Here is a 13589-nt window from a genome sequence, read left to right as displayed (position 1 = left end):
GCCCACCAACTAAGCCAGGCCCACAGAATTGGTTGTTAAAAATTTTGAATCCCACTTCTGGTTTGCAGGGGAAAAAATGAGGATTGTTATGTGCAAATTTCTCATTTACAGCAGCTCCAGCACCCGCCCCACCGTCGGTGTCCACACATACCTATATTCCAAGCCAACCTGAGCCTGCAAGTCGTCCCCCCTGGGTGACAGATGATTCCTTCTCCCAAAAGTTTGCTCCTGGGAAAAGTACAACCACCGTCACCAAGCACATTCTGCCAAAGGGTGCTCCGGTGCCTCCATCTTCTGCTCCACCTCCCTCAATTCCCGCGTCCATCCAGGCTCCTGCCATCGCACGGGGAACCATCCAAAGAGCAGAGCGCTGCCCCGCCGGTAGCCGAACTCCGCTCTGTGGACATTGTAACAGCATCATCAGGTATGTCCATTGTATCCTTCTGTGGAAAGGACTTCTAGTGGAGTGCATTTACATTTATGCCAGAGACTGAAGATGGTGGATGTGTAGGAGAAAGGCAGGCAGAGGTGGGAAGGTGGAGTTAAGTGCATCATCAGTTTAGAGTCCTTGCATTGCCATAAGACTGTGATGGCGAGCCTATGGCATGCATGCCGGAAGTGGCACACAGAGCCATTTCTGCTGGCATGCAAGAGGTCACCCAGAACAGATCCACAGCGCATGTGCACACGCCCCCAGCCAGCCAATTGTCGGGCATGTGGGGGGGGGAAACACGCATGTGGGAGATGCATGTCCGGGGGGGGGTTACACGTGCATGCACAGAGGGTCATGTGCACACTGCATTATGGGTGCAGGCATGCATGTGCTCTTTCAGCACGCGACAAGGAAAAGATTAGCCATCACTGCCATAAGAGATCCAAGTCCAGCTTCCTTGGATTCCATTGGCCCTTCTCGAGCACCAATTTTAGCCATTAGTTGTGTTACAGCATTTGCAGCATGACTATTATTGTGAAACAACCCAGAAGCAAATCACAACACAGAGAGACATTGAACAGTGGTTTATATACAAGACACATACAGAAATATATGTGGTAGGCAAAATACTTTACAAGCAATCCATCTTCTTCTTAACTCTACATGGAGTACTCTGCAATGAATACTGGACACAAGGAGAGAGAACACACCCTCTATAATGTCAGCCTTATATAAACACCTCTTAAAGGAGTAAAGATTTCTGTGGACTCATTCTTCATCTTGTGCATAGGATTGAGCAGTAAATCTTTCTGCACTGCCTCTTAACCTATGATCCTGATGTTTTTTTCACCTAACATTAGCTTTCCTAGAGAGAAAAGCTTGTCTTTTGTGTACAGTGTCTATCTTCACCATTCAGTCCTTGGAAAGCAGAAATTCCATTCGAGTCACATCCTAGATTCAGGATGGATACTGCAAATGGCTAACACATCTTCCCCCCCAAATCTGATCACTCCTAAGCTGGTGACCTACAAATTCCATTATCCCCAACCAGTAGGGCTGATGACGTCCAACACAGCGGGTGGGATCCAGTTTGGAGAAACAGAAACTTCACTAGTGGCCATCCCAAACTAGCATAGAGTTCTTTGTAAATACATTCTCTTTCAGGTAGGGGGAAATCGGTGTCCTAGTGGACAACCATTTCAATATGAGACAGGCGTGTGCAGCGGCTGCCAAAAAAGCCAACACAGCCCTAGGCTGCATAAACAGAAGGACAGAATCAAGATCACGTGAAGTATTAATACCGCTTTATAAGGCCTTGGTGAGACCACACTTGATTCAGTTTTGGTCACCACGATTTAAAAAAAGATGTTGAGACTCTAGAAAAAGTGCAGAGAAGAGCAACAAAGATGATTAGGGAACTGGAGGCTAAAACATATGAAGAACGGTTGCAGGAACTGGGTATGTCTAGTCTAATGAAAAGAAGGGGAGACATGATAGCACTGTTCCAATATCTCAGGGGCTGCCCCAAAGAAGAGGGAGTCAAGCTATTCTCCAAAGCACCTGAAGGCAGGACAAGAAGCAACAGATGGAAACTAAATCAAGGAGAGAAGCAACTTAGAACTAAGGAGGAATTTCCTGACAGTGAGAGCAATTAATCAGTGGAACAACTTGCCTCCAGAACTTGTGAGAGCTTCACCACTGGAAGCATTTAAAAAGATGTTGGATATCCATTTGTCTGAAGTGGTGTAGGGTTTCCTGTCTAAGTAGGGGGTTGGATAAGAAGACCTCCAAGGTCCCTTCCAACTCTTGTTATTCTATTCTATTCTATTCTGTTCTATTCTATTCTATTCTATATAAATGAATTAAGAGGTTCCTAGAAGAATGGAAGTTATTAGAATGATTCATACCTTGAGGATGGGCTGTATATAATTTCCAAAGACAACAGTGATTTCTGTTCTTGGCTGTAAAGAGAATGTTATCAGACATTACTTATGTTTTAAATCAGCAAAGACTGTGCACCCAGAGTCTAACAAGGCCGGCATTTCCCCTTTGGCTCCCAACGTGGGTACCCTTAATCTCACTGGAATGGTCATAGAGCCCTTGTTTGGACTTACCAGTGAGTCGTCTTCCGATTCAGATTCACTCTCTTCAGAAGAGGTTGGAGTTCCCAGCTCCTCTCCTTTCAGAGGGACGATCTCTACAACCTCCTCTGCTTTAAGCACCACTTTGCGAAGCTTTGCTGGGGGGTTTTCAGGTTTTCTTCCTCCTCCTGGCGACCCCTTTGGTTCTAGCTTGGTACGGCAATCTGCAGCCCGGTGACCTTCCTTCCCACATCGGAAGCATGCAGTGGTCTTGGGTTTTGCCGCCATTCCTCCCTTTTGAGGTTTTAAGGCTTCTCGAGGGCTGGTGGGGGAGGACTTGCTCCAATCAACACCTCCCCCCCCGCGTCTGTTTCAGGTCAGATCAGTTTCCACCTCTGCCACCAGCACGTACCATAGCTGCAGCTCACTGGGGTCTCTTTTGGTAATACAGCTTCGATATACATCTTCATTCAATCCATCTTTAAAAGCTTCTATCAGGGCTCCCTGGGACCAGCCTCGAACATGACACGCCAGCTCTCTAAATTCCTGGGTGTAGTCGGCCCCTTATCTCCACCCCTGATTTATGGTCTTCATCCTAACTCTGGCCTTACGTTCAGCAAGTGGGTCTTCAAACCTGGCCCACAGTGCAGTCATGAACAGGTCTTAATTCATCAGCTGAGGGGCATTATCATTATGCAAAGTCACCATCCACTCTGCAGCGGTTCCCTCCAGAGCCCTGGTAACACATCTGACTTTGGCTGCTTCTGAGGAAAAATCCCCTCCGTTTTCCTCCATATGGCTCCAGACTTGTGCCAGGAAGAATCCTATTCCTTGGGACCCGCTCCATATTTTACTTCCAATGGGGGCACCTTTGGAGTTCTATGTCTTCTGGCAATTACTCCTCCTGCTGGGGGGCCCTGGGCTGCTGCTGCCTGTTGTGCTAGGTTGATTTATGGGGGTGGCTGCTCTAATTCTTCTGGCTGGGGCTGCCTCCCCCTCCTCTCCCTCATACCTTTGATCAGTTTGAGGTTCTCCGGTAGCTTCATTTAGAAGATGCATGGCTTGAGTGAGTAGAAAATTCTTTCTTTCCTTCTCCTGCCATGGCTCCTCTCTTCCACGCCGACGGGTAGTGGTCACTCCTGGAGGAGGCTTTTCCTCAGGATCCTTCCATCCGACTCCCAGGGACCATTTGGGTTTTACAGCTGGTTTTTCCCCAAGATTTAGTTCTGCTAACAAGTCGGCTTCTGCTGCTTCCTCTTGCAGCAGAGAAATTTGTCCTCCAGTTGCTCCCAGGGCTTCTTGGTCGCTGGCTGGATTTGACATTGTGTTCAGATCCCCTCGGAAGAAAATTTATTAATTCTCCGTGTGGGCTGGTAATGGGGAGATTCAGAATAATAGTTCAATAAGCTTTGAATTGTTAAGTCTTTAAAGAGGTTTTTCTGGGTTTTATTAAGCTAATTCCTAGGAGTCATTGGAACAGATCCATATGTGCAAGAGATAGAAAAGCAAGGGATAGAAGAGCAATATCTTTCTGAATGTGTTTGATTCATTCTTACAGAGGGCCGTTCTTGGTAGCCATGGGTCGCTCTTGGCACCCTGAGGAATTCTACTGTGCTTATTGCAAGACCTCTCTGGCTGATGTGGGGTTTGTTGAAGAACAGAACAGCGTCTACTGTGAGCATTGCTATGAACAGTTCTTTGCCCCGACCTGTGCCAGATGCCATGCCAAGATCATGGGGGTAAGTCCACCAGCCTACTGGGAGGAATCCTGGCCAAATCATGTCTATGGGGGAGAGCCCAACTACCAGATATGGGCTGCAAGAATTTGAATGACCCTCGGGGAGCACTGAAGAGACAAAGAAAACTCTAGCTCTCTGCTCCAGTTGTAATGGTCACCTATCCTTTTGAAGCCCAGATGTAAAATTTCGGTTACAGTGGGCACAGAATGTCTCTGAAGTCTCATCATCTCTATATCAGTTGATAAACATGAACCGTATCCAGTGGTGGGATTCAGCCAGTGTCAGTGTTCCAGAAAACCTCCAGTCCAACAAATAAATCCAAGACAGACATCGTCTGAAAGGTTCTTTTCATTAGAATAGTAAACTGGCACATCTGGGAAATCCCGAATCTGAACGCTCCGGGTTTCCTTGCAATAAGTAAAACATTACAAATCCACCCCCTGCACCCATCATTGCATCACATGCCCCAATCACCATCCGTCCCAACCTGAGACGTCCTCTCCACCAGGTGCAGAAATAACATGACCTTGACTTAGAAGAAGAATGTTGTTGTGTCTAACCACATACGCTCCGAGAAATCTCTTCCTTCCATTTTCCCAGGCTCAGGAATGTGGCAGCTTGGAAGCATCTGGTGCTAATATGGCTTCCAAAGCTGACAGCCGGTTTGTACTGGTTCAGGCGAACCAGTTCTTACATACCCCCCCACCCCCACCCCTACTATCAAAGTGGACCCTGGGCACTGTGCTGTAATGGAGAAATGGACCACGAAGCAGTCAGCGTGAGGAAAAGGGAAGCTGTTCCTCCTCCTCCTCCTCCCCTTGTGCCGAATTTTTCCATTGGTCCGTTGCAGCGCAGCACCCAGGATCCATGCTGATAGCGGGGAGAGTGGGTAATTTACAACCGGTTCACCCAGGGTCAGGGTGGCCATTGCAGGAGACTCATCCCACATGTACAGCAGAGCTGGAGGATGGGGATCGGCCACGCCTTCCCCAGCAGCCAACTGGGTGAACCGGTTGCTAAATTATTTGAATCCCACCACTGGCCATACCTGTTAGAAAAGACAGAAGAGTAGACTGTGGCTTGGAAATGAAGAAGCTCTGCCGTGTATTAATTGAGATTCCAATCAGACCTTAGCTTCCATTGGCTGTGAGATCGTGAGCTCCCTTTTCCTGTATTGACTTCCCCATAAACTAAGCAGGATGACCTGCAAACTTAACTTAAACTGATCATCTAGGTTGCTATGCAAACACTCATTCAGGTTAATTAGATTTATTAACAGTGACTCACCAGTGAGGCAGCTCGTTAACATAGAATGATCATTGGGTTTTGTCAAGAGTAGGTGAGAAGAAGGGAACGTCAGATTAAATTAGCTAACACCTTGGAAACTAGGAATTCAAAAAAAAAAATTATAGAGAGAAGAGACCTCATGAACAAATGGCTCAACAGATAATGAGCAGTGGTCGGCAAAGTCCTGTACACCAATTATCCCAGTCCTGGTTTTTTTCCCTGGTCATTTGAGTTGGGCTACTTCAAAGTGATGTGTTGGAATGACTTAAACTTCCACAGCTGACATTTTTGTGTTTTAAGCAGATATTTATGGGATGATTGGAAATGCCTAACACAATACTGCATTTCCAGTCCAAGGTTCCCCCCTTGGGGATCTGAATCCCCAATACCCTTTAGATAAAGGCATCCAGCAACACTCTTTAAAGGTTGAAGTAAAGTCACACCACCTTCCTCTTCCTAATGCTTTCCTGGGGCGTTTGACTGTAGAGGTAGTTCTCCACTTATAAGCATTTCAGTGGTGGGATTCAAAAAAGTTTACTACCAGTTCTGTGGGCGTGGCCTGGTGGGTGTGGCAAGGGAAGGTTACTGCAAAATCCCCATTCCCTCCCCACCCCACTAACCTGCTTTCCAGCTCCGTTCTCCTGTGCAGGGCAACAAAAGAAAGCTCAGGCAATCGGCTGGGACTCGGGAGGCAGAGAATAGATGGGGAGGGGCTAGTCGTGTGGGATTTGCCAGTTCTCCGAACTACTCAAACTTTCTGCTACCAGTTCTCCAGAACTGGTCAGAACCTGCTGAATACCCACCTCTGAACCATTTGTTTAGTGACCATTTAAAGTTACAACGGCGGTTCTGCATCATGTGCATAGGTCTGAATGCTTTATTGAAAGAACAGGATATGGTGAAACTGGGGAAAATAGGGATACATTCAATGAGAACCAAATACAAGATAGGCAGTATTGGGTTACTGCTGAACATAGCAATGAATAAATACAAGCAATTTAAATCTCACCAATGATACTCTTTGTGTGGGATGTGGGTTTGTCCTTGAATGACCATATGCCACAGATTAAGATGGATTCTTCTTTCTGCTTCCACCTTCTCCAAATGCTAAAAGAAATTTTATTATTTTATTTTATTTGTCAAAAATGTACAGGATATCAAGTATAAGTATGAACATAAACAAGAATGAAGGAAGTAAATACAGATAAATGGAGACAGTAGGACAGGGATGGTAGGCACGCTGGTATGCTTATGCACGCCCCCTTTAAGGACCTCTTAAATGGAGTCTGGCTTCCCATCGTGCACTTGTTTTGAGAGTGTGGGCTGATGGGGAAAGGGGTTGGATCAGCATCAAACAATATACTTGGTATTTGTCTTTCTGGCCACTAGAAAGTATATAACAACAGTATATAAAAGTTATATGCTGGGACATGACAATGGCACTAAAAAAGTGATTTATGACTGTTTTTCACACTTACAACCATAACAGTATCCCTGTAATCATGTGGTCTAAATTCAAATGCTTGGCAACTGGTTCATACTTATGATGGTTGCAGCATTCCTGGGTCGTGTGATTCCCTTTTGTGACCTTCAGACAGACAAAGTCAACGGGGAAGTCAGATTCACTTAACAAATGCAGTGATTCACTTAACAGTGGTGGCAAGAAAGGTCATCCAATGGGCAAAACTCACTTGACTATTGTCTCGCTTCTCAACAAAAATATGGGGTTCAGTTATGGTTATAATTCGAGGACTACCTGAAAACTCCATGAACCGTAGACAACTCAGCTGCTTCACTGGGCATGATAGAAGTTGAGGTTCACCACATCTGAAGAACATCTTGGGATAACCCCACAATGACCTGCGGGAGTTCCACCTGAGTTGCTCAGACATTACCTCTCCTTGACAAGAGGAAATAATAATCAATCGTTGAATTATTTAGCTGGGATAAGAGCTGGCCTCCCCCATGTTCCTTTCCCCCACCAAAAGGAGAACATTTCTGGAAAAATCACCCACTTCTCCTTTCTCTTCCAGGAAGTGATGCATGCTTTGAGGCAAACTTGGCACACCACTTGCTTTGTCTGCGCTGCCTGTCGGAAGCCGTTTGGAAACAGCCTCTTCCACATGGAGGATGGAGAACCCTACTGTGAGAAAGGTGCTGCGAAGTTCCTCCATCAGTTGATAGTCTTGGATCTTTCCAACAAAAACACCCTCAGCTTGGAAATCCCCTCCTTCTCTACCGCTTTCATTCATGCTTCTTGCAAGTCTTTGCCAGTCAGTTTTCATGTTCAGCCATGTTCTCGTAGGGATGGCTTCAAAAAGGCAACTTTCCTCTTTTTGCTTTTCCCCTTTCCCAAATTTGTAGGGCTTTGGGCTTTTTGAGGTCTTCTTTTGTTCGCAATGACTTTGAAAAGCAACTGCTACTTTGAGTTCACAGTCCTAACGTAGATACTTTCCAGGAAGACAGCGTGAAGTAGAGAAAAATTTGATTCCCAGAAACTACTTTGACACAGTCGTACAATTTTCTCGACGGTGATATGTCGTTCTCTTACTCCTGCAATTGTTTTTTTTTTTTTTTCAACTTCTGCAGATTCAGTCCTGACATTTCCTCCCAAGACTCAATCTTGTTTGGCTTTTCTTGTTTATTTGTTTTCATTTTTGCAAACAGCCGATTGGCTTCTATCTGGTTGAGCATGCCTAAGATAAAAAGAAAAAAAAAAGGGGGGGGGGGAATAAGCACATTTAGGTAAGGAAAACAAATCCTTCATTTAAAAATCAAAGTGTGCCAAATCTAGAGATTTTTAAAAAGTTAATGATTGCTGAAGCATCACTAATATTTGGTGCAGAAGAAGAAGCATATAATATACAATATTCATTCTATAAATGGTTGCATTTGCAGCTTAGACTCTGGCATTGCTTCATGTCAGAATGCCTCACTGATCATGTTTAGTCTTGCCCTCCTTCCCACGAGTTCCCCATGCACCCTTATTTGCTTTCATAACTGTGAAATACTCTAAGGCTGGTCAGGCTAAGAGAGAGAGAGATCAGCTGGCTGATCTCCACCCAAACCCCCACCTTGTCGTTTGCAAGGCAGCAGGATTTGAAACTAGTTCTTCCTGCTCCTAGTCTAATGCTCCAAATATTGTGCCATACCAGGCAAGTCAACCCATTTCAAAGCCCGTTCCAGAAACTTTCACAAAGCTGAGGAGGAAGGCAAGCAACAATAAACCCACAATTTTGCAACCCGTTAAAGAAGATGTTCAAACTCCGTGGTTGTCTTTTTGTCCCAAAACTACATGTGTGTATCTATGACATCACAAAAAAAATCAAGAGAAGACTTAATATATTTATCCTAGTGCTCTTTATATTGAAAACCTCAATTTTTTTATTTTTGGTATGTTTTCTTCTAGATTATGTTGCCTTGTTCAGCACCAAATGCCATGGATGCGACTTCCCCGTTGAGGCTGGAGACAAGTTCATTGAAGCCCTTGGTCACACCTGGCATGATACATGCTTCATTTGTGCTGTAGGTATCTTCCCAAGACGGGCGGGGGTGTCACAACAAAGATAGATACCCCCCAGTGGTGGGCTGCAATTTTTTTTAACAACCCAGTTCTCTGGCTGGGTGGGCGTGGCTGGTTGGTCATGTGACTGGCGTTAGGCATCCAGAAATTATCCATAGTAATCAATCACTCCGAGACAAGCATAATCTCCAATTGATTCCAACTGGGTGGGTGACGTCACTCATCACACCCAGCCCTGCCTCCTGGCCACTCGCTTCAAAGGAAGGGGTAGGATTCAGCTGGTTGGGGCTAATCCCATCACTGGATGACCCTGCCCCCATGCAATTTTCGGCCTGTTCTTGAGCCATTTCCAGGCCTTTTGAGGGGCTGTTTTCAGGCTGATTTTGGCTAGAAAACCGGCCTGAAAACAGCTCGAAAACTGGCCTGTTTTTCAAGCTGTTTTGGGGCCTCTTTCGGGCTGTTTTTCATCCAAATGGCCTGAAAAATAGGCAGGGGTGGGGCCAGTCGGTGGTCCAATTTGCCAGTTCTCTGAACTGCACAGAATCGGAACAAGGGGTTTGGGCAAACCAGTCCGAACCTGCAGCAGCCCATCTCTGGATACCCCGAGAGGTCCAGGGGGGCTTCTAAATGTTTCATACTGAAACAAACACCTTGTAGGTATGGCCAACCTGCTAGGGATGAGAGATCATATGAGATGTTCTTCAAAACATGTATGTAGAAGAACCCATATTCTGGTTCTATTCTTGGAAGTAGATCTGGATCATGTTCATCTGTGCTCAGTTTGGTAGATCATCTTGGAAAGAAATGACTGACTGCACCAAAACCCAAACTGTTTTGTGTGTTTCATGTCAACACATTAAAGGATGTTCCTTGATTGTCAGTGATTTTCTAAAGAAACAGAATCAAGGAATCATATCATCCGTGTGCACAAATCTCTCTCTTTCTCTCATTGCTTGAATCAGTAATGGAGGCTCAGTATCAGGGGTGAGATTCTACCGGTTTGGACTGGTTCAGGTGAACCGGATGTTAAAGTTACATCTGGTTTGCGGAACCAGTATTTGAACTGACCGGCTGGCCCCACACATCCCATCCCTCCCCTCCCAGGAGTCTTCACTCAGCCCATTTTCGATGGAGGTGCAGGGTCTGCGTGGAGGCTCTGGAAGGGGGGAAAATGGGACTTCTGGAAATCCACAAACAGGCCTTTTTCTGGCTTCTGGTGGGTCTCCAGAGCCCAGAAAAGGCTGTTTTCGCCCTCCCACAGGCCCAGGGGAAGCCCCCGGACCCTTGGGATTGCAAAAATGGCCTCCCTGGGCTCTGGAGGCCCACCGGAAGTGGAAACAGGAAGTTCTGGTAGGCCATGCCCACCATGGGCACACCCATCCAGCAACTGGGCAGCGAACCAGTTGCTGGGGGTTTTGAATCCCACTCCTGCTCAGCACGTCTTATGTTAGATTGCTCTAACTTTGCTGATTTCACAGAATGGGCTGAAATGTTGGGGTCTCAGAATCGCACCTGCTTTGATGCAATTCCAACTTCCTGTGTCTTTCACTTGTAGGTCTGCCATGTCAATTTGGAAGGTCAACCATTTTATTCGAAGAAAGACAAACCTCTGTGCAAGAAACATGCCCACGCCATCAACGTCTAAAGAAAGATCCAGAAGGGAATAACGAAGTAAAAAAGCGCGGAGGTTGATTCAACAGATTAAATATAGATCCCTATGGATGTTGGAAGATAGGGAAGGGGAAGGGGAGGTCACAAATTATGGACACTTTGAATTATGCTTTTGTGTGTGCAGAGATTTGGTGTACAAAAGAGTGAATAGCTTGACAGCCAACTTGGGCTGCAAATGCTTGAGCAAAATGAACAAAATAACGGGGAAGTTTCCGTGTAAACTTATTGACCAGGAAAGGTTTACCTTAGTAGAACACATTAACATTACTGTTAAAATAAACAAATAGAATCCTTTCTTATAATACAACTCAAAAGTGCCAATTTACGCAAAGTAACGTAGAGTCAGAGTCCATTGTGATGAGTCAATTAAGTATTCCTTACCAAGCCAACAGAGAGATATTCCATTGTTACATGTCGTGACTCTTCTTCACACTTACTTAGATGTGGCATAACTTTTAGGTTTTAAAAAAAAATTGTAGGCCAGATAGAATTTACTAAAAACACGCCATGGACTGAACCCAATCAAAGCTTGAATCCAAAACACAACTAAAAACCCCTCTGGTAATTCTCCCTAATTACCAGGTTTTCTTGTATATAGGTGTGGTTTTCCTCGATTTAAAAAAAATGTGCTTTTTTCCCCCAAGCTGGTAAATTTTGGGGATAATATCAGACACTCCCCAATAATCGTGAATGGCTCTTCCTAAGTCTCATTCCTAGATTGACTACATCCCCCTAGAGTAGAACTGTTAGAGAATGATTTTCAAAGGACTCCGGATGTGTGTGGACCTTGAGCTTCTGATCGTTGGTAGATAGGTTGGGCAAAATGATAAGAAGGATTGCATGGAAGAGTGAAGAGTTAACTCAAGAGTATCAGTTGTCCTTCATCTGCTACTGTGGAAGGCAGGAGAACAGTGGTGGTATTCAATTTTTTTTTACTACCGGTTCTGTGGGCGTGGCTTTGTGGGCGTGGCAGGGGAAGGATACTGTAAAATCCCTCTTCCCTTCCCTACCCACCCCACTAACCTGCTTTCCAGCTCCGCTCTCCTATGCATGGCAACAAAAGAAGATCCAGCCAATCAGCTGTGACTCAATGGGAGGCAGAGAAGAGATGGGGGCGGGGCCAGTCAGAGGTGTTATTTGTTGGTTTTCTGAACTATTCAAAATTTCCTCTACCAGAACCTGTCAGAACTGGCTGAATACCACCTCTGGAGGAAAAAGTGTTGAGTTGTATGTTCACTGTGCCATTGTCACCTCACTATCAAGCCAACTAACCAAGAGGGAAACACTTAGTAAGAAATTTCCCCAAGTGTGAGACCCTCCAACTTGGTTGAGATTACTTGCAATGGGTAGTAGAAGCAGTAATCTTTGGATATCTGGAAGTCAAACCTTTGCTTTCCATCTGTGACTCTTGGCCAACTGATGGACGAGGATTTGGCTGGATAGTCCATCAGGAACCCTTACTTTGAGTTCTTGAACACTCTTACTCGTAATAGCAGTAATAGGGAAGGCAGTTATTTCTTTTTGTTGATGGTTGTGGAAAGCTGCTGCAATTGCAAAAGAAGATATAGAGACGGGAGGGGATATCCAGATTTTTTATTATTATTATTATTTCCTTGATATCAAGAATGTGACATTTTGTTTGGTTAAATCTGGTGCCATTCACCAGACAGACCTTCAGTGAGAGACTTCCAATTCTTTAAAGATGGTGTCTCTAAAAGCAGAGGTCTCCAAAGTTGGTAACTTTAAGACTGGTGGACTTCGATTCTCAGAATTCTGGGAGTTGATGTTCTTAAAATTCTTAAAATTGCCAAGTTTGGAGACTTCTGCTGTAAAGTGTGTTTGTGTTTGCTGCTACACAAAAAAAGAAGCCTGCGATACCTTGAGTAATTTTCCTTTCTTTTCTTTTTTAAAGTTTTTGAACAAATGCTATTTAGCATTTTTGCAAGTATTTACTTTTTGAAGCTTTTGTCCTCTTGCGTTGGGCAGCCTGTATTTATTCTGGCTGGCATTTTGAGTATTTAATCCTTTAAGCATCAGGTAATTGTTTATATGGTGAAGCCACTGGCTTATATCTGCTCAGATAACCATCCTAAATTTAGACTTGCTCTATGTCAACATTGTTTGGCACTCATTTGAATGGGCAACACTGTCATAAAGATAAAAGCCGTTTACTCCAGTAGAATATGATTTCTTATTGAAAACCATGTACAATATTTATTATTCATTTGGGGGGCGGGAAAACAAGAGGGAAAAAGAAAGCAGCTTGATTTTCATAATGTTTGCTGTTTGACTGGAATCCCGACCTCATTCAGGCTCAAAGCTAAAATAAAAGCTGCATTATAACCACGGCTTCTTCTCAAAAGTTCTATGCTTTATTTTAACATCCCTTTTGTATCCCATGGAAGAATAAAATATGCTTTCTTGATGCACTGGCACTAACTAGATTTTAAAAAATGCTTAACCAGGACTGAGTCTTCTTTTGAGTTCTGCAAAGAATGGAACACACACCGTACAATATTTATTTTTCTGCATATAACATTTTTTTCAGTCCCTGCGTTGGATAGTGAAGCAAATCTGAACTCTTGTTTATGCATGTCTGTAGCACTTTAACTCTTGCTTGTCTTGTCAAGGAAGGAATGTAACAAGGAAGGCACAAATTCAGAATTATTCAGAAGTCATTCAGAATTATTCTTACACGATTCTGCAGCATTTCGGCCAACCTTTTAATTTTTCTGAAAGACAAGCTTTCGTGTTCTTACATTTCCAAGCTAGTAACTTAGTGCAAAATGTAATCGCCAGTGGTAGCATAGCTCCCTATAATCCAAGGAGTCAACGGAGTACAGAGATAGATTTTA

General features: G+C 44.5%; 1 protein-coding gene across 9 annotated transcripts in view; it reads left to right on the top strand.

The window, feature by feature from the left end:
* The window catches only part of LDB3 (LIM domain binding 3), a 137112-nt gene extending 124030 nt beyond the window's left edge, over positions 1 to 13082 (top strand). For all 9 annotated transcript variants that reach the window (XM_087932224.1, XM_087932222.1, XM_087932218.1 and 6 more), the window contains 5 exons: positions 112 to 424; positions 4073 to 4253; positions 7574 to 7694; positions 8950 to 9065; positions 10619 to 13082. In XM_087932224.1, the coding sequence (XP_087788350.1) occupies positions 112 to 424; positions 4073 to 4253; positions 7574 to 7694; positions 8950 to 9065; positions 10619 to 10708 (821 nt within the window). In that variant the 3' untranslated portion in view covers positions 10709 to 13082. The remainder of the gene's footprint in view (positions 1 to 111; positions 425 to 4072; positions 4254 to 7573; positions 7695 to 8949; positions 9066 to 10618) is intronic.
* The last annotated feature ends 507 nt before the right edge of the window (positions 13083 to 13589 follow it).

The sequence above is a fragment of the Pseudonaja textilis genome, chromosome 4 (genome assembly GCF_049901715.1).
Source record: "Pseudonaja textilis isolate UNSWEBS1 chromosome 4, rPseTex1.2, whole genome shotgun sequence".
Taxonomy (NCBI): domain Eukaryota; kingdom Metazoa; phylum Chordata; class Lepidosauria; order Squamata; family Elapidae; genus Pseudonaja; species Pseudonaja textilis.
Note: the sequence above shows the minus strand (reverse complement) of the source record. Positions and strands in the feature narration are given on the sequence as shown.